This window comes from Scyliorhinus torazame, chromosome 15, assembly GCF_047496885.1.
Source record: "Scyliorhinus torazame isolate Kashiwa2021f chromosome 15, sScyTor2.1, whole genome shotgun sequence".
Classification (NCBI taxonomy): domain Eukaryota; kingdom Metazoa; phylum Chordata; class Chondrichthyes; order Carcharhiniformes; family Scyliorhinidae; genus Scyliorhinus; species Scyliorhinus torazame.
The window spans coordinates 137,042,303-137,063,803 of record NC_092721.1 but is presented as its reverse complement, the minus strand read 5'-3'; the positions used below and the strand labels follow the sequence as shown (position 1 = coordinate 137,063,803).

General features: G+C 45.3%; 1 protein-coding gene across 3 annotated transcripts in view; it reads left to right on the top strand.

Moving 5' to 3' along the window:
* LOC140391845 (radixin) overlaps nt 1-18,399 on the top strand; it is a 111,662-nt gene extending 93,263 nt beyond the window's left edge. For all 3 annotated transcript variants that reach the window (XM_072476800.1, XM_072476801.1, XM_072476802.1), the window contains exons 12-14: nt 9,246-9,338; nt 11,656-11,895; nt 16,197-18,399. In XM_072476800.1, coding sequence (XP_072332901.1) covers nt 9,246-9,338; nt 11,656-11,895; nt 16,197-16,361 — 498 coding nt within the window. In that variant the 3' untranslated portion in view covers nt 16,362-18,399. The remainder of the gene's footprint in view (nt 1-9,245; nt 9,339-11,655; nt 11,896-16,196) is intronic.
* Nucleotides 18,400-21,501: the final 3,102 nt, after the last annotated feature.

The window sequence follows — 21,501 nt, the reverse complement described above, 5'->3', positions numbered from 1 at the left end:
ACCCTCGCAAGGCAAACTTTACCTCCAGCTTGATGAACCCTGCCATGTCATTGATCCAAGCTTCCACACTAGGGGGCTTTGCATCTTTCCATAGTAGCAAAATCCTCCGCCGGGCTACCAGGGATGCAAAGGCCAGAATACCGGCCTCTTTTGCCTCCTGCACTCCTGGCTCGTCCGATACCCCAAATAATGTCAATCCCCAGCTCGGCTTGACTCGGGAATTCACCACCTTGGACATAGTCCTTGCAAAACCCCTCCCAAACCCATCCAGCGCCGGGCACGACCAGAACATATGGACGTGATTTGCCGGGCTCCCCGAGCACCTCCCACATCTGTCGTCCTCTCCAAAGAACCTACTCGACCTCGCCCCTGTCATATGCGCTCTGTGAGTAACTTTGAACTGTATTAGGCTGAGTCTGGCGCAAGAGGAGGAAGAATTAACCCTACTCGGGGCATCAGCCCACAGACCCTCATCTATCTCCTTCCCAAGCTCCTCCTCCCACTTGCCCTTTAACTCCTCCACCGAGGCCTCCTCTTCCTTCAGCTCCTGGTAAATCGCCGAAACCTTGCCTTCTCCAACCCATACACCCGAAATCACCCTGTCCTGAATCCCACGTGCCGGAAGCAGTGGGAATTCCCTCCCCTTCCGCCTCACAAACGCCCTCACTTGCATGTTCCTGAAAGCGTTTCCTGGGGGTAGCCCAAACTTCTCCAGCGCCCCTAGGCTCGCAAACGTCCCATTGATGAACAGGTCCCCCATTCTTCTGATCCCTGCCCGGTGCCAGCTCCAAACCCCCCCCCCCATCCATCCTTCCCGGGACGAACTGATGATTCTCCCGAATCGGGGACCAAACCGAGGCTCCCACTTTGCCCCTGTGTCGCCTCCACTGCCCCCAGATTTTCAGCGTCGCCGCCACGACCGGACTCGCGGTGTACCTTGTCGGCGAGAGCGGCAGTGGTGACGTCACCAGCGCCCTCGGGCTCGTGCCCACACAGGACGCCATCTCTCTCTTCTCTCCTCCTCCCCCCCCCCCCCCCCCCCCCCCCCCCCCCCCCCCCCCATTACCCACTTACGGATCATCGCCACATTGGCTGCCCAATAATAGCCCCACACATTCGGCAGCGCCAGCACAGCAGCACCCCCCCCCCCCCCCCCCCCCACTCCCTGCTACGCTCCAGAAACACCCTCTTCACCATCGGGGGCTTATTCGCTCACACAAATCCCATGATGCTCCTGCTTACCCGTTTGAAAAAGGCCTTTGCAATAATAATGGGAAGGCACTGAAACACAGAGAAACCTCGGGAGGACCATCGTTTTAACCGACTGCACCCTGCCTGCTAGTGAGAGTGGCAGCACATCCCATCTTTTAAAATCCTCCTCCATCTGCTCCACCAACCGTGTCAAATTGAGCTTGTGCAGGGCTCCTCAACTCCTAGCTACTTGGATCCCTAGGTAACGAAAGCTCCTTTTCACCCTCTTCAGCGGTAGCTCGTCTAGCCCCCTTCCTTGGTCCCCTGAATGCACCACAAAGAGCTCACTCTTCCCTACGTGGAGTTGATACCCCGAAAAGTCCCCAAACTCCCTAAGGATCCGCATGACCTCCGAAATCCCCTCCACTGGATCCGCGGCATACAACGACACCCGGTGCTCCTCTTCCCCCCCCCCCCCGGACCAGTCCCCTCCATTTCCTGGATTCCATCAGTGCCATGGCCAACGGTTCAATTGCCAGTGCAAACAATAAGGGGCACTGCTGTCTTGTCCCCCAGTACAGCCGAAAGTACTCCGACCTCCGCCGGTTCATAGCCACACTCTCCACTGGGGCTCCATATAGCAGCCTGACCCAACTAATGAATCCCTCCCCGAACCCAAACCTCCGCAACACTTCCCAAAGATACTCCCACTCCACCCGATCAAAGGCGTTCTCCGTGTCCATAGCTGCCACTACCTCCGCTTCCCCCTCCACTGAGGGCATCATAATCACATTGAGGAGCCTCCGCACATTTGTGTTTAGCTGCCTACCCTTCACAAATCCCGTCTGGTCCTCATGAATCACCCCCAGGACACAGTCCCCAATTCTCGTAGCCAGCACCTTCGCCAGCAACTTCGCGTCAACGTTGAGGAGCGAGATCGGTCTATACGACCCACAATGCACTGGATCCTTGTCCCGCTTCAAGATCAAAGAAATCAGCGCCCTGGACATTGTCGGGGGCAAGATCCCCCCCCCCCCCCCTCGCCTTATTAAAAGTCCTCACTAGCAACGGGCCCAGCAGGTCCACGTATTACCTGTAGAATTCAACTGGGAATCCATCTGGCCCCGGGGCCTTCCCCGCCTGCATGCTCCCCAATCCTTTAACCAGCTCCTCCAGCCCAATCGGCGCCCCCAAACCAGCTACCACCTCCTCCTCCACCCTCGGGAACCTCAGCTGATCTAGGAATCGTCGCATCCCCTCCTCCCCCGCTAGGGGCTCAGACCTGTACAGTTCCCCATAGAAGTCCCTAAATACCTTGTTTATTCTCACCGCACTCCGCACCGTATTCCCCCCTCTATCCTTAACTCCACCAATCTCCCTCACTGCCTCCCTCTTACGAAGCTGATGTGCCAGCATCTGACTCGCCTTCTCCCCATACTCGTACGTCGCCCCCTGCGCTTTCCTCCTGTAGCGCAACAATTACTCACTCAAGTCGAGAAATGATTAAGTCAATCTAGGCTTTATTAAGCAAGACTTGTTCCCCAGCAGCTCAGTTACAGAATGCGGCTGCTGGGAGAACTCGGGCTCTTATACTCCGCCTTTCTGGGTGGAGCCAGCAGGCGGCAGATCCAACCAGGACCCGGGACCTGTCAGCCAATAGCCTCTCGGCTTCACCGGTACCGTACTACCCCTAATACATACCACCACACCTCCACTGTGCCTCTGCTTTCCCCGTGGTCAACAGGTCGAATTCCGTCTGGAGGTTCCGTCGCTCCCTAAGTAGCCCCTCCTCGGGGACTCTGCATACCTCCTGTCTACCCTTAGAATCTCCCCCACCAACCTCTCCCTCTCCCTCCCCTCTCTCTTCTCCCTGTGGGCCCTAATGGAGATTAGCTCCCCCCTGACCATCGCCTTCAACGCCTCCCACCTGCACCTCCCCGTTGTCGTTGGCTTCCAAATATCTTTCAATACACCCCCGTACCCGCCCGCACACTCCCTCATCCCCCAACAGTCACACATCGAGGCGCCACAGCGGGTGCTGGTCCCTCTCCTCTCCCAACTCCAGCTCCACCCAATGCGGGGCGTGGTCCGAGATGGCTATGGCCGAATATTCCGTTCCCTCCACTTTCCGGATTAGCGCCCTACTCAAAATGAAAAAATCTATCTGGGAGTAGGCTCTGTGGACGTGGGAACCCCCCCCATTATCAAGCTTCCTACCTCCAGATCCGGAATCCGACCCAGCATTCGTTTCATAAATCCGGCATCATCCCAATTCGGGGCATATACGTTCACCAGTACCACCCGCACCCCCTGCAACCTACCACTCCATCACATATCGACCTCCATTATCCACTACGATATTCAGTGCCTCGAACGACACGCTTCCCCACCAGTATTGCAACCCCCCTGTTCTTCGCATCCAGCCCTGAATGAAAGACCTGCCCTACCCATCCCTTTCTTAGCCTAACCTGATCTGTCACCTTCAGATGAGTCTCCTGGAGCATAACCACGTCTGCGTTCAGTCCTCAGCTCCTCAAAGCAGCGTTTAAGAAACTCCTGCTGCTCCTGCGACCACTGCGCTCACGCTGTTTGGTCTCCACCCTCCGCCATCTTGCTTTTCGTCCCTCGCACTTTTCGCTGCAGCAGGATCACTTTTTTAGCCGCTCCACTCCTGGTCCAATCCATATAATGTCGGGGGGACCTTGCTGTCACCTTCCCACACTGGAAGCCGTCAAACAATTGCCGTTGGGGCCCCTCTGAAGAGCCCAAAAGTCCGTTCCCGGCGGAAGCTGCCGAATGTGCGACCTACCTAGGCATAGCCGCAACCAGAACGTCATTTTTAAGAATAATTGTTTCAAGAAGTCTTTGAGAATCTCTGTGGGATAACAGCAGACTATCATTGATATCATAGAATTGACAGTGCAGAAGGAGACCATTCGGCCCATCGAGTCTGCACCAGCTCTTGGAAAGAGCACCCTACCCAAGGTCAACACCTCCACCCTATCCCCATAACCCAGTAACCCCACCCAACACTAAGGGCAATTTTTGGACACTATGGGCAATTTATCATGGCCAATCCACCTAACATGCACATCTTTGGACTGTGGGAGGAAACCGGAGCACCCGGAGGAAACCCACGCGCGCACTGGGAGTATGTGCAGACTCCGCACAGACAGTGACCCAAGCCGGAATCGAACCTGGGACCCTGGAGCTGTGAAGCAATTGTGCTATCCACAATGCTACCGTGCTTGTGAATAGCTTTTGGAAACTAAGACTTGTCTTTGAGTCGGAACAGAATTTTTTTTTTTAAGTCAGCAGATTGGAGGGGTAAATTTAAAACCATCAAAAAGACTGCATAAAAGAGAAAATGCTGGAAAATCTCAGCAGGTCTGGCAGCATCTGTAGGGAGAGAAAAGCGTTGAAGACTTCATATATTGATTATCAAGGCAGTTCTTTGAAGATATAGAGGGAAATGGCTTTATACCTTTGAAAACGTCTCTGGAAAGTTGCCTATAAATCTGTCCTTGAGATTCTCTTCACAGCAGAGCTAGCTGTGCAGAACACCAATCACAAGAGAGCTTAAGGGCAACACAGCCCATCCTTTTTTATCCATTTAGAAAGAAGTTGGTGAACCCTAACATTAGTTTAAGCTTCTGTTTCTTAAATGCTTCCAGATTTTGATTTTTACTATTTCAGCTACTCTTTCAAGTCTGCAAATTCCTCTCACTAGTTTCTCCTCTGAACGATCTCTTGATTCTAAACATGTTTTGTGGTTCTTTACCTGAGACAGGTAAATCTCATATTAGAGACCATTAGACATTCACAACATGAAGCTCGAATCTGTCTGTTCAAGCAAACCAAAAATTTTCCTTTCCCAGTCTCTTGAGCTGTTTCTTTCTCTGCCTTTGTTCCTCCCTTTTTTCAAAAATAGTCTCTCTCGTAACTACTCCCAGTTCTGTCAAACTATCCCAGTTCTGTCAAACTATCCCAGTTCTGTCAAACTATCCCAGTTCTGTCAAACTATCCCAGTTCTGTCAAACTATCCCAGTTCTGTCAAACTATCCCAGTTCTGTCAAACTATCCCAGTTCTGTCAAACTATCCCAGTTCTGTCAAACTATCCCAGTTCTGTCAAACTATCCCAGTTCTGTCAAACTATCCCAGTTCTGTCAAACTATCCCAGTTCTGTCAAACTATCCCAGTTCTGTCAAACTATCCCAGTTCTGTCAAACTATCCCAGTTCTGTCAAACTATCCCAGTTCTGTCAAACTATCCCAGTTCTGTCAAACTATCCCAGTTCTGTCAAACTATCCCAGTTCTGTCAAACTATCCCAAGTTCTTGAAAAGAACATACCTAACTACTGCCCCCCTCCCCAATCTTGAATGAATTAAGTCACAGTGAAGCCAGTCTTTCATTCCCCCTACATCACTTTACAGACTCTTTATACCTGGAGTATTGTGCACCGTTTTGGTCCCCTTATTTGAATAAAGATGTAGTGGCATTGGAGGAAGTTCAGAGGAGGTTCACTCGGTTGATTCCAGAGATGAGGGATTTGTCCTATGGAGAGAGATTGAACAGTTTAGAAGAATGAGGGAGATCAAATTGAGGTATACACGATTGTAAAAGGTACGGATAAAGTAGACGTGGAGCGGATGATTCCTCTTGTGGGGCATTCTAGAACGAGAGGCCATAGTCTTAGGATAAGAGGTAGCAAATGAGTTGAGAAACTACTTCTCCCAAAGGGTTATGAATCTCTGGAATTCGCTACCCCAAAGTGCAGTGGATGCTGGGACAGTGAATAAATTTGAGGAGTTAGTCAGATTTTTAATTGGTAATGGGTTGAAGGGTTATGGAGAACGGGTAGGACGATGAAGTGGAGGCCAGGATGAGATCAGGGGTTATGGAGAGAAGGCAGGAGAATGGGATAAGAAAAATATGAGCTATGATTGAATGGCGGAGCAGACTCGATGGGCCAAATGGCCTAATTCTGCTCCTATAATACTTTATGAACTTCTAGCCCTAAAAGCTCTGGAAATTACTTGTAACCTTTCTATTGGTGGTATCATCCTGCTGAATTGGCACTCTTTTTTTGGTTTAATGCTGTTTCTATAACTCAATACCCAAAACTGACCTCCATACTCTTAACTATGGCCTAATTACTGCTTTATTATGGCCTAATTACTGCTTTATACAAATTCATTATTTCTTACCATAGTCTGTTCCTTGATTTAAAATCAAAATGTGGCTGGTTTAGACATGACTGTCTGCATGCAAGTACAGATAATGAATTTGAAGTTCAAAGTAGTCCCTTGTGGCAAAAAATGTTCGGGAAACAAGAACTGAAATTTATTTCTGGCTTTGATTTATATAGCGCCTTTTAATGTGCCAGTTGTACCCAAGGACACCTGTTTCACCGAAGCATAGTTGTGTAATAGCATAATTGTGTAATCCGATATTGGGTATGTGACTAACAAAAGTTCTAGGTGATCAGCATAACTGAGGCACATGCCCAATGTCTACCTATCTTTTGTACCTTGTAAAATTAGGCAAAGCAAGGACCTAGTCTGGCTCCTATTTAGTCTAGCAGCTGCCTTTATATCACATAGCTTTATAAGATAAAATACTATTTTTTGCAATATATTGTCCAAAATTCCCTGAAAATCATGTAAAACAGAACAACTTTAATCCACCAACTTGTCAACCAGGTTAGTCTCACTATACATTTCCTTCCAGAAAATGTTGGGCGTCTCTAATAATGCCTACTCTTGGTCATGCAGAGTGTCTGAATTGTCTTTTAACAATTTTCTAGTATTAAAGATTTAACTAATTGGTGTATCCTTCCATCTTGCTCCCCTTTTTAAAAAAAAATAAAAAAATTGCTACTACATTAGCCTCCAGTTTGAACGATTGAATATAAAATCCAGAGTTGCCCACAACCCATTCCTAAAGTGAATGCTGTTGCAGCTCCATCAGATCATTCTTTCCCAGATTATACATGCATTCACTTTGATGTTCTACATTTTAGCGTTAACTATACATTGAACTAATGGAAACTGAGCATTGTCTACTGAGTGAAGACTGAAGAAAAGCAACTATTAGTAACTTTACACTGTCCTTCTTGTTACTACGGTTTGATCTCCAATCTATTTTAATGGCAAGATTTGCCTCTAGTCCTAGTCCAATCTATTAAAAGAATTCTATACCTACCACTTCCAGACATTTGTTCATCCATACCCTTTAATTGCTTTCCATTAATTTTATACTCTCGATCCTTGTTTTCTTCACTTTAGTGTACCTGCAAGCTAGAGTCTTTTATAGCCCACTTTGTTTACCAAATCCAAACATATGACAAAATGCATGTCTTAAGTCTTCTGGTGGAAATCAGTGACTTTTCAATCCTTGCTGCCACATTTCCTTTTGTACTATATCATCTGGATCGTCTTTTCCCCCAACACATCAAAGTCCTCCGGATCTCTAATCTATTTGGTCAATTCTTCAAAAACATTTAATTTGTGAGATATGACTTGCCTTTAACATGTTGGTGCTGGTTGTTCTTGGTTATACATTTAGAAATGTATTGGTTAGTGAGGGAAGGGGGTTTAATCACTTTTGTTGGGGGACCCGGCGAGAAGCCCGGCCTTTGTTGGGGGACCCGGCGAGAAGCCCGGCCTTTGTTGGGGGACCCGGCGAGAAGCCCGGCCTTTGTTGGGGGACCCGGCGAGAAGCCCGGCCTTTGTTGGGGGACCCGGCGAGAAGCCCGGCCTTTGTTGGGGGACCCGGCGAGAAGCCCGGCCTTTGTTGGGGGACCCGGCGAGAAGCCCGGCCTTTGTTGGGGGACCCGGCGAGAAGCCCGGCCTTTGTTGGGGGACCCGGCGAGAAGCCCGGCCTTTGTTGGGGGACCCGGCGAGAAGCCCGGCCTTTGTTGGGGGACCCGGCGAGAAGCCCGGCCTTTGTTGGGGGACCCGGCGAGAAGCCCGGCCTTTGTTGGGGGACCCGGCGAGAAGCCCGGCCTTTGTTGGGGGACCCGGCGAGAAGCCCGGCCTTTGTTGGGGGACCCGGCGAGAAGCCCGGCCTTTGTTGGGGGACCCGGCGAGAAGCCCGGCCTTTGTTGGGGGACCCGGCGAGAAGCCCGGCCTTTGTTGGGGGACCCGGCGAGAAGCCCGGCCTTTGTTGGGGGACCCGGCGAGAAGCCCGGCCTTTGTTGGGGGACCCGGCGAGAAGCCCGGCCTTTGTTGGGGGACCCGGCGAGAAGCCCGGCCTTTGTTGGGGGACCCGGCGAGAAGCCCGGCCTTTGTTGGGGGACCCGGCGAGAAGCCCAAACAATTTATCTAAATTTGTGACACTGAGATGTGATGACTGACCATTATGTTAAACACTAATTTAAACACAATTAACCGCATTCACACCAAATAAAATTGCTTTACAATGATCAGTTAAACAGCTCCAAAACACAAGGAAAAAAATAAACTTGTTATCTATACCTGCTACTAACTCCAATTAAGCAACCCAGTTCAATTCAATTGCCACTTATAAATCAAGTTAACAAGCATTTTACTTGTATTTCAGGAGAAGAACCAGTCCACTTCTGCTCAACCAAGCAGCTTTTGGCAAAACTGTTGTTCACCGTAAAATCCTTCTATCTTGTCAGACTCCAATTCTATGGGAAACTGAAAAACTACAGACTGATCTGGCCCCTTCCATTAATTACATCACCTGTACCTGCTTAGCTAGGACTTCATACAACCCCTCCTAAATGATCTACTCTCCAGGGAATCTCCAGCAATCATAAGCTTCCATTAACCCATTGTTTGTAACCAAGAAAGTAGTTGGAAAGAATTCTGCCTTCACCTTTTACGACTCAATTAAAGCTTTAGTGGACACAGGCTGGGATACCTTAATATTACTGCAACAATATATTCTTTAACTCAGGCTTTTAAAAAGACTGCAACAGATGTACCAATTTTTACCTTGCATGCTTTGAGGTCTGAACGAAACGTATAGCTGTGGTAGTATAAATTCTCATTTTGATTGATTTAAGGATGTTTCTTTTTTTAGGCCGCTGAACTTGCTGAATTTACGGCCAAAATTGCACTGCTGGAAGATGCCAAGAGGAAGAAGGAAGAGGAGGCCACTGAATGGCAGCATAAAGTAAGTAATTTAGTAATTTTGCTGTGATAATAGAGTATCAAAAATGTCATTTAAGGGGGCAATGGCAGAGACTGTGCAACAGAAGTAATGTTGCTTCCAAAATGAATAAGAACATAGAACATAGAAAAATACGATGATGTGGAGATGCCGGCGTTGGACTGGGGTGAGCACAGTACGAAGTCTTACAACACCAGGTTAAAGTCCAACATGTTTGTTTCGATGTCACTAGCTTTCAGAGCGCAGTTCCTTCCTCAGGTGAATGAAGAGGTATGTTCCAGAAACACACAAATAGACAAATTCAAAGATGCCAAACATTCCTAGCATTGTTTGGCATCTTTGAATTTGTCTATGTGTTTCTGGAACATACCTCTTCATTCACCTGAGGAAGGAGCAGCGCTCTGAAAGCTAGTGACATCGAAACAAACCTGTTGGACTTCGTACCATAGAAAAATACAGCACAGAACAGGCCCTTCGGCCCACGATGTTGTGCTGAACCTCTGTCCTAGATTAATCATAGATTATCATTGAATTTAGTGCAGAAGGAGGCCATTCGGCCCATTGAGTCTGCACCGGCTCTTGGAAAGGGCACCCTACCCAAAGTCAACGCCTCCACCCAACACTAAGGGCAATTTTGGACACTAAGGGCAATTTATCATGGCCAATCCACCTAACCTGCACATCTTTGGACTGTGGGAGGAAACCGGAGCACCCGGAGAAAACCCACGCAGACACTGGGAGGATGTGCAGACTCCACACAGACAGTGACCCAAGCCGGAATCGAACCTGGGACCCTGGAGCTGTGAAGCAATTGTGCTATCCACAATGCTACCGTGCTGCCCTTAAGAACAAATAAATCTACACTATATCATTTTACCGTAATCCATGCACCTATCCAATAGCTGCTTGAAGGTCCCTAATGTTTCCGACTCAACTACTTCCACAGGCAGTGCATTCCATGCCCCCACTACTCTCTGGGTAAAGAACCTACCTCTGACATCCCCCCCCCTGTATCTACCACCATTCACCTTAAATTTATGTCCCCTTGTAATGGTTTGTTCCACCCGGGGAAAAAGGTCTCTGACTGTCTACTCTATCTATTCTCCTGATCATCTTATAAACCTCTATCAAGTCGCCTCTCATCCTTCTCCGTTCTAATGAGAAAAGGCCTAGCACCTCAACCTTTCCTCGTAAGACCTACTCTCCATTCCAGGCAACATCCTGCACCTTTTCCAAAGCTTCCACATCCTTCCTAAAATGAGGCGACCAGAACTGTACACAGTACTCCAAATGTGGCCTTACCAAAGTTTTGTACAGCTGCATCATCACCTCACGGCTCTTAAGTTCAATCCCTCTGTTAATGAATGCGAGCACACCATAGGCCTTCTTCACAGCTCTATCCACTTGAGTGGCAACTTTCAAAGATGTATGAACATAGACCCCAAGATCGCTCTGCTCCTCCACATTGTTAAGAACTCTACCGTTAACCCTGTATTCCACATTCATATTTGTCCTTCCAAAATTGACAACCTCATACTTTTCAGGGTTAAACTCCATCTGCCACTTCTCAGCCCAGCTCTGCATCCTATCTATGTCTCTTTGCAGCCGACAACAGCCCTCCTCACTATCCACAACTCCACCAATCTTCGTATCGTCTGCAAATTTACTGACCCACCCTTCAACTCCCTCATCCAAGTCATTAATGAAAATCACAAACAGCAGAGGACCCAGAACTGATCCCTGTGGTACGCCACTGGTAACTGGGATCCAGGCTGAATATTTGCCATCCACCACCACTCTCTGACTTCTATCGGTTAGCCAGTTCGTTATCTAACTGGCCAAATTTCCCACGATCCCATGCCTCCTTACTTTCTGCAGAAGCCTACCATGGGGAACCTTATCAAATGCCTTACTAAAATCCATGTACACTACATCCACTGCTTTACCTTCATCCACATGCTTGGTCACCTCCTCAAAGAATTCAATAAGACTTGTAAGGCAAGACCTACCCCTCACAAATCCGTGCTGACTATCCCTAATCAAGCAGTGTCTTTCCAGATACTCAGAAATCCTATCCTTCAGTACCCTTTCCATGACTTTGCCTACCACCGAAGTAAGACTAACTGGCCTGTAATTCCCAGGGTTATCCCTAGTCCCTTTTTTGAACAGAGGCACGACATTCGCCACTCTCCAATCTCCTGGTACCACCCCTGTTGACAGTGAGGACGATACATAATTGTTATCATTAATGTAAATAATATTTGAGAAATGAGTGAAGAATTTCTGGTACAAATGGTGTAAAGTGCATTTTATCGACTAGGCTGTGACAGCTCAGGAAGATTTGGAAAAAACGAAGGAGGAATTGAAAATTGTAACGACGGCACCTCCTCCACCTCCACCAGTTATTCCACAAGCTGAGAATGAACATGATGATGAGCAGGATGAGAACAATGATGAAGCCAGTGCTGAACTCTTATCAGAAGGAATAGCAAATCATCGCAGTGAGGAAGAACGTATTACTGAAACTCAGAAGAATGAGCGTGTAAAGAAACAGCTGCAGGTGAATTGATTTAGTTGTTGAGTGTCTTTGTGCATGTACTACAAATTACTCAGTTTATTGGATTGGAAAAGGCATTTATACATATATCCTTAAGAAGTTCACAAGAATGCTTGCAATGGCATGGAAGTTAAAAATATTAAACCAAGACCAGAGTGTGCTGAGCTTTTAACTTTAAAAAAAAAAGTAAGTAATAAATTTAGAGTACTCCATTCTTTTCCCAATTACGGGGCAATTTAGTGTGGCCAATCCACCTACCCTGCACATCTTTGGGTTGTGGGGGTGAGACCCACGCAGACACGGGGAGAATATGCAAGCGCCACACGGACAGTGACCCAGGGCTGGGATTGAACCCAGATCCTCGGCACCGTGAGGCAGCAATGCTAACCACTGTGCCGACGTCCCGAGCTTTAACTGAATTAATAATTGTTCTGTGCATTTCTTTTTTAAAAATATTTTTTTATTCTCCTTTTTCACATTTTCTCCCAAATTTACACTCAACCATAAACAATAATCAGTAACGAATGTAATGTCAATCCCCATATCAATAACAACGATCCCATCCTCCCACCAAACCACAAACATTAGCCCGCATGTTAACATAAACAAATGACAAAGCGGAATCAGGAATCACCCATAGTCACCATGAACTCATAGTCTTTCCACCCCCCCCCACCCGCCCAACCCCCCTAATGTTCGATGTGATCCAATTTTCGAAAGTGCATAATGAATAACGATCATGAATTGTAGAACCCCTCCATCCTTCCCCTCAGTTCAAATTTGACCTTTTCAAGCGTCAAGAATTCCAGCAGGTCCCCACACCACGCCAGGGCACAGGGTGGAGAGGTTGATCTCCACCCTAACAGGATCCGCCTGCGGGCGATCAACGAGGCGAAGGCTACAACCTCTGCCTCCGCACCCGTTTCCAACCCTGACTGGTCCGAAACCCTGAATATGGATTCCCGAGGGCCTGAGTCCAGTTTCACATGCATCACTTTATAAATATCTTCCAGTAATCCTCCAGCTTTGGACAGGACCAAAGCATATGAGCATGGTTTGCGTTCACATACATCTTCTACACCCTCCGGCTCATCCTCACCCTTGTAAGGTGCGCTCTATACACCACCTTCAGCTGTATCAGCCTCAACCTTGCACATGAGGTGGAGACGTTCACCCTCCGGAGCACCTCACACCAGAACCCCTCCTCCATACCCTCTCCCAACTCTTCCTCCCACTTTGCCTTGATACCTTCCAGCAGCGCCTTCGCCTCCTCCAAAATAGCCCCGTAAACCACCGATACTACCCACTTCTCCAGTCCCCTGTCGTCAGCACCACCTCCAGCAATGTAGAAGCCAGCTGTACTGGGAAACTCTATCTCCTTTCTGACAAAGTCTCAAACCTGCATGTATCTAAATATTTCTCCCTGCTCCAGCCCATACTTCCTCTCAGCTCCTTCAATCCTGCAAAACGAACCCCAAGAAACAAATCTTTTAGTGTCCTAATTCCTTTCTCCTCCCATCTCCGAAAATTTCCGTCCCACTTCCCTGGCTCAAATCTATGTCTCCTGTGCATTTCTACATTGGGTTTGTATGAAGCCAGCTTTACAGGGAAAGTGTGTGACTCCTTCAGTGCCACGGAGGGGATTTGCAGATGTTTTTCTTTTGGTATTTGTCTGCTGCCATTAAATAGTTTTGCCTGGATACTTTGCCAAGCAACAATTTGACATGGGCACCTTTTTTTAACACTGGACCCTTCTGCTTCTCCACCTTCTGAAACCTTTTTTGCAGTTTTGAAACAATTGCTCTTTTAGGGCACCCTGCAGCTCTCACCAGGCTGGCTGTGTGGTGACTCTCCAATTAGATCACGTACTGTGCTATCTGGGCCGACCAAGGTTTATATTAGTTCATCTTGCATTCTGGTCCAAAGCCAGCAGGCATACACCAGTAGTGGTGTGGCTGCTGTGCCCAGACTGCACAATCCATTTCCCCCATCCCCCCCGACTCGGGGGTTCTCTTAGACTTGCCTCATTTTATTAAAGTTGTTAAAGTAACATTGTCATGAAGGGATTCATTAACTATCAACTTAAACTCACCTGCCGTCCACCCTGTCACTGATCTTCCCTTTTGTTCGTTCTTCTCATCATCCCTTTCTCTGTTCTTGCTTAAAGCCCATTACGTCTCTAACTCAGTTCTGATGATCATGGACCTAAAGCATTATTTTGGTTTCTCCTTGTACAGATGCTGTCTGACCTCCTGAGTACATACAGCATTTTCTGTCCATGATATAAAGCAAAGTTTATCTTAACCGCATCTGAAATTAATGTCAGTGGAATAATCGGCCTGTATTACTTTGTTAGTAGTTGCTGAGGAATTTTTTTTTAAAAGGGGAAATTTAGTGTGGCCAATCCACCTACCCTGTGCATCTTTGGGTTGTGGGGTGAGACCCACGCAGGCATGGGAGGGAATGTGTAAACTCCACGGGCAGTGACTTGGGGTCGAGATCGAACCTGGGTCCTTTGTGCCGTGAGGCAGTAGTGCTGACCACTGTGCCACCGTGACGCCCTGAGGAATTTTGTCCTCTTGTTGCAGCAGTTGCCTTTTGTTGATGGAGACATTTCTGAAATGAACTTCAAGAAATGCATTTTCTTGGCACTCTGCAAATAATGAAGACTATGAAATACATGTGGTGAAACGTGGCCAGTGTTCTGTTGGAAAGGTAGTCAACCCTCTATTCAAGCTCATTGCAGTCCATTGTTTTATGGGTGATTGACTTGTAGATGGAAAGAATCCCAAACGTTTATGCTTTTGAAGTGAGCATAGCCTGTTCACCAGAGGACTCTGCCCCCTGGAGTTCTGAACTTGTTTGTTTTAAGTAAGTTCTGACATTCACCTTTTTAAGGTGAAGTTATGTTAAATCCTTTGGCAATCTGATGCAGTTAGAATCCCTACAGTGCAGAAGGAGGCCATGCAGCCCATCGGGTTTGCACCGATCCTCTGAAAGTCCCCCATCCTATCGCTGTAATCCCACCTACCTACACAATTTTATCATGGCCAGTCCACCTAACCTGCTCATCCTGTGTCCGCCCGTCCAGTGGGAAACTACACAGACACAGACCCTACACCCAGTACCACCACTATCTATGCCAAGTGTCATTAACTAGCTTCCCAGTATGTCATCCCTCCACCAATCCAGTGCTGACATTTCCCCTCTCTCTGCTCACTTTGGAATTCCCATCTAACCCCTCCACTTCAAACATCATAAAATTGACGTAATTATTTTTGACCACTTCCCTAATTTCTAGCTTGCTGCTCTGGTCAGGGCCTATTGCAGTATTAGAAGTGCTCAAATGTTTATTGTTGATTTATGTTCAGCATTGGTTTCTACTTCGCAAACTAGTCTGACAGGCCGTATTCATTTTCACGCTCGATTATTCATTGAGTCTATTAGTTTGTAATTTAAAAGACAAAGTGCTATCGCCGGTTAAATTGTTGCTGTTGAGATTTATTTTCAGGCTTTTAATATGTGTAGCCCTATTTGAAGTGTGCTGATATGCTCATCGGGGAGAGTTAAAATATTACTCCGTAATTCTGATTCTCTTAAAACTGGATATTTTCTGCTTAAAATTCCCTCTATGTACAATGAAAGCATAGAACTGTACAGCATAAAAGGAGTCCATTCAGCCTATCATGCCTATGCTGTTTCTCTGAACAAGCTACCCAATTAGTCTCCCGCCACTGCATTTTTCCCCTTAGCCTAACAATTTTTTTCCTCTTGATTAGAAGTCAAGAAATCCCAAAGGAAGCCATTCAGCCCATCAAGTCTGCACTCCACCTAGGTCCTATCCCCGTAACCCCACCTAACCACATCTTTGGACACCACTAAGGGGCAATTTTAGCATAGCCAATCCACCTGACCTGCACATCTTCGTACCAATTCCAAATAATATGTGGGGGAAAAATTTACACTTGCATTTAGTGAACCTAAAGTTTAAGTGACGTGTCTAGCCATTTGAGAATTGTCAACTTCATAAAACTTCTTCCAATGTAAATGACTCAAAATCAAAGCTGAGCCCCAAATTATTCTGGTTGCTGTGTATTGTTCATGTGCTTTAGTTGTAGATTCTACAATTTGTGGAGACCTGCAAGTAAGCCAAGACATACTCTAGTTATGACATGACCCTCTGCAAACTTGCATTGAATGTTTCAAATATTTTTTTGATCATCGTTTGCTAGTGAATTAAAAACAATAGATGCACACTAAGAGTTTCTTGTTGAAAGACCACTGAATCCATGTTTGTTTAACAGGCACTAAGTTCTGAATTGGCCCATGCCCGCGACGAAACGAAGAAAACCATAAACGATGTCATACATGCTGAAAATGTTAAGGCAGGCCGTGACAAATATAAGACCCTTCGACAAATACGACAAGGCAACACAAAACAGCGAATTGATGAGTTTGAAGCTATGTGAAAGTGCAGTTACTTTATATTATGTTCTTTAAAACAGCTGAACCAACAGCAGAGGAACAAGCAGCACTGTACTGCTAATAAGAGTAGTGTTTCACCCTGCCAAAGTATTGTATCAGTTATACCTGTGTAAGAGTTGGGTGTAAATTTCTATTCTAAGGCAGTTGGTAAATGTCCTTTTAAGAATTTTACAGTACAACAATTAACAGAACTTAGCTGGAACTATTCAGGAAATACAGATTTTCTTTTGAACAGGTATGTTTAATTTCAATGAAATGCATGTATGACGTTATGGCTTGGTCTCTGCAGCTTGCCATTAGAGGTGTACAAAGTTAATCGAACAATTGATACTTTTGTGAGGGCTTAAGCAACCTGCCTTAAATTGAGGGGAGTCTGCAACATTCATATCTAAATTTTGGTAATTTAAGATGTAACATTAACTGTTGTCAGACTGAACATCTTTGTCGTAAGGTTGGTGTTTCATGTCCTGTCATCATAGATGGTTTTCTTTGCCTACCTGTTCACAAAGACTTGCTCAAGATAGCAGTTCAGCTAGAAAGTGGGATGTGCTATTTGCTCAAGATGCAGCAAGCAATGCTCTGGCATTAGGCTTCCTGTGTCTGTCTGCATCGATCAAATTGAAATGAAACATAAAATAGTGAACAACGTTTTAATATCTGGCCTTTCTGGCAGGGGAGCATATGAAAACATCAGTCCCAAGGTGGGGACAGTATACTACCTCAATATTATACACATGATGAATGGCCAGTCAAACACCCTTTCCAAGTGTGAATTTTCTGCAAGATATCATTTGTGCGATTTTTAATCTTGCATCTTTGCTTCTTTGGCACCTTTGTTCCCTTAAAATTCTGAATTGTTTGTAATGTCACAATACTTGGGTGTTGATCAGACCACTCCATGTTGTATATGTAAAATGATGGCACATAAGAAGTTTTTGTATTACATTTAATATTTCTGTTGCTGGTACCCAGAGGGTGTTTTGTTTTCTTCTTGCGGGAGAATGAGTGAATGTATGTGCGCACATTTCCGGCGAATGATGCTTCTTGAGATAAGAGGATGAGGTACTGAGGTAACTTGCATTATTAAATCCAAGCATTTAAGTGGCAAATTACAGTAGGAAGAACGGTGCATATTGTCCTGACAATTGGCTGTCTGTGAAGCTTGCCACATTTCTTGAGCTAAAATGTTTGATCATGTCATTGAAGATTTACTGTAATAACAGATTTTGCGTCCTTGCTTCCTCTGTACTTGGTTCAGCTAAATTCCCATTGGTATTATGCACTCATAAATCAGCATTTATTATCTGTAATGATGGTTTATTGAAATTGCCATTTATAGTTGAGCATTTAACATGCCCAGTTGCTAAAGATAATGATGGGCAATTCTATTGCGCTCTTTGTGGCTATTATTGCAGGTTAAGTTTTGATTTTAAGTCATGAATAAACATCTAGTGTTTTGTAATTGCAGGTGAGGTTTCTGTTTCATTTATATGCTGAGGGACAGCTGGCAATTCTTGAATGTTCTGCACATGCATCAAACTGCTTTTTGTGAAGTATTTCCACTTGCAGTGTAATAGCATACTGTTTTGGTGCATCAGGAACATTCACTGAAGCATGAACATTAGTATTTTTGGAATGTTCAAGCAGTTTGCCATAGCAAGTTGAAATACTATGCTTCCAATGGATTTTTTTTCCTGAAATGTGTACACTAACATTGATGCATCAGTGTATTGGTATCATTGTTGGATAATACAACCAGTTATTGTGTTTGCAGTTTAATAGCTATATGAGCTAGATTATGAGAATGTTCCATTTATACAATTGTGCAAAAATTAAACTGTATGGCTAAAAATGCAACCACTAGCAGTATAGAACACATTAATATAAAATACATTGGTTTATTTCTTCCAAAAAGTAACTTTACAAATGCTTTTCCCTGGCACCATGTACCGTGTTGTACAATTGGACATAACTATTTTGAACAACATTCATTGGTTAACAATTAAAGAATGTAAAAACCTGTCTGGTGCCCTCTTATTCATTAAATTGTGGTTATTCTTTTAACCAGGCTTAAGTGTAAACGTGGAGATGATATGATGGGCTTTTGTAATTGTTGTCAGTCAACCTATTGAGATGTTGAGCATTGCTCAAGTGGTCTACTGGCAACAACTTGTGGAATTTCTCAAAAATACACAATTCTTTCAGTTACTAAGTTGGGCAGAAAGAGTTGGATGTTCAAATCCCACCTAGATATAGTACAGTAATAACCAGCTTTTCCAGATTACTGGTTGTCAGTAATTGAGTATCAGGTGTGTTAGAAAATGCTAGTTTACTCGGGGAAAAGAATCTGGGAATGTACCTTGTTCCTGTTTCTATGAAATAAAAATCGCTTATTGTCACAAGTAAGCTTCAATGACGTTACTGTGAAAAGCCCCTAGTCGCCACATTCCGGCACCTGTTTGGGGAGGCTGGTACGGGAATTGAACCGTGCTGCTGGCCTGCCTTGGTCTGCTTTCAAAGCCAGCGATTTAGCCCTGTGTGCTAAACCAGTTCTAGTCCAGTGTGGAGGAGAAATGGAAAACTTTGCATAAATATGCACATTCAGGTTATTCTGGGATATTATTCTGGGATAAATTATAATACAGCTAAATGTGGATCCGCGATTGTGGGTTTCTGTGCAATATGCTTGGGCTTCCTAGTAAAACGACAGCCACAACTAGCATTATAGCTTTTGGCATCAGCTACAGGGGAAATGCTTTGTTGAATTTTTGTAACAGTACATCAAACGATGAACATTGTTCTCCCAAAAGCAGTGAAGAAGTCATATGGAGGTCCAGTTGAACATTTGATGCATTCTTAAAGACTTAAAAATATATCTAAAAGAATCCAACTTTGGATTTGTTAACTTCCAGGAGTTGAGCCGTCTGCTCGATAAAAATTGACCAATTCTGACCCCTGCTGGAGAACAGGAAGAAATGAAGAGAATGTATCTTAACATGTTATGGTTCAGTAATAAATGACTTTTTGACTGTTGCCTGAGAATCATTGTGGTAGATCCTGAGGCACCATATTCTAGGCTGAAAATGTGTTTACCTACTAAATTAATTTGTGGACTGGATATTATTATTTCTAGGGCAGCATGGTGGTTAGCACAGTTGCTTCACAGCTTCAGTGTCCCAGGTTCGATTCCGGCTTGGTCACTGACTGCGCGGAGTCTGCGTGGATTTCCTCCCACAGTCCAAATATGTGCAGGTTGGATGGATTGGCCATGATAAAATTGCCTTTGGTGTCCAAAAAAAGTAGGTGGGGTTAAAGGGCTAGGGTGCTCTTTCTAAGGCCTGCTGCAGACTCGATGGGCCGAATGGCCTCGTTCTGCATTGTAAATTCTATGATTATATTGGGATCCTCTGCCAGTTCTATTTTGTAGCGTATTAGATGAATCTAAGTTCCCATAGAGCAGCAATTTGCAATTTATAGCATGTAACATGCATCTACAGCATGCCTGTTGTTATACCATGGAAGTAATGCCACAAATGATGCTCATTTCATGAGCAATAAAAGACCAATATGGAATGATCCTAAAATTCTTCCAATGTGACATCGCATTTATTGCTCAAGGTTTTTGCCTCTAGTGGAGACTCCATTCTTCATGTTGATCACTTTGGAATAATTTTCTAACATTGGTTATAATTAGTTTTCACTCATTTGAATCCCTACAATTTATAGTACCTTTCTGGGTTTACCTTTCCAATGGCATTTACCTTTTTAAAAAATCATCTCCTAGAAGGAAAGCTTAAATGCCAGTTACATAGCAGCTTTGTTTCTTTTTATTGCACTACCTGCGATTTTGACGGTTATACGAAATAGGACCTTTTTTTATTCTGGAAAGTATCAGTACAGACAATTGGCAGGGAGAGCAGAACACCACCTAAGCAGAGAAACCATTTTCTTTCTCTGAAAAAACATACACTTCTTAGAAACGTTGTGATCTCTTGATTTATGTAGGATGGTGCCTTGTTTGCCAAGGATGTGGCAAACTTAATGGCAAAAATGTCATGGACACGACAAAGGAAGTGGGCAGTGTTAATAGTGGCATAAAGGCCAGATAGCAGAATGTGCTAGTGGCATAAAGGCCAGATAGCAGAATGTGCTAAAAACATAATTTTCTGAAAGCAAAACATGAGAGCAAGTTACAGACTGGCTCTTGAAGGTAGGGGTTGGGGTGGTGGGAGGGGGAAGCAAAATGGAGGGGTGGGGGAGGGGAAGGAAATGGAGGACAGTGTTCTGATGTGACAATTTCAAGAGAAAGGTATTAATATGGGAAATGATGGACTGTGACAGGAAGAGACCAGAGTACAAATGAGTAAATCAATAGATAAGGCTGCAGGATACAAAAAAAATAATAGGATGAAAGTGGAAAACCTTGCAGCAAGTCAGACAGCGGAACTCCGTTTGAGATTGGTGTCCTATACTTTTTAGAATGTATCCGATTTGAAGTTAGTAACTCCTATTAGGATATGTTCCATGATTTTATGCCAATTATGATTTAAAGACCATTTGTTACTAATCTGCCTGACTGGTCCCTTTTCTGGGGTGGTGGGGCCTGTGGAAAGGGATGCCCTATTACTGGGGTGGGGCATATGCATCAGGTCACCCCATATGTGGGGGGGGGGGGGGGCTCTGGGCTGATTTGCAGGGGCGGGTGGCCACACTTGCCACTCCGGCGCCTGTTCGGCTACACAGGGAGAATTCAGAATGTCCAATTTGCATAACAAGCACGTCTTTCGGGACTTGAGGGAGGAAACTGGAGCACCCGGAGGAAACCAACGCAGACACGGGGAGAATGTGCAGACTCCGCCCAGATGGTGACCCAAGCGGGAATTGAACATGGGACTGTGAAGCAACAGTATTACCCACTGCTATTGTGCCGCAAAGCCAGGAAGTAAGAGTTTCTATAGGTATTTTAAAAGGGGAAGCTAAAAAATTGAGCGTTGATCCTATAGAAAGTGAGTCTGGGGAATTAATAATGCACAATAAGGAGATGGGAGATGAACAGTTATTTTGCATCTGCCTTCAGTAGATGGGATACAAGTTGCATTCCAGAAAAAGCTGTAAACTGGAAAA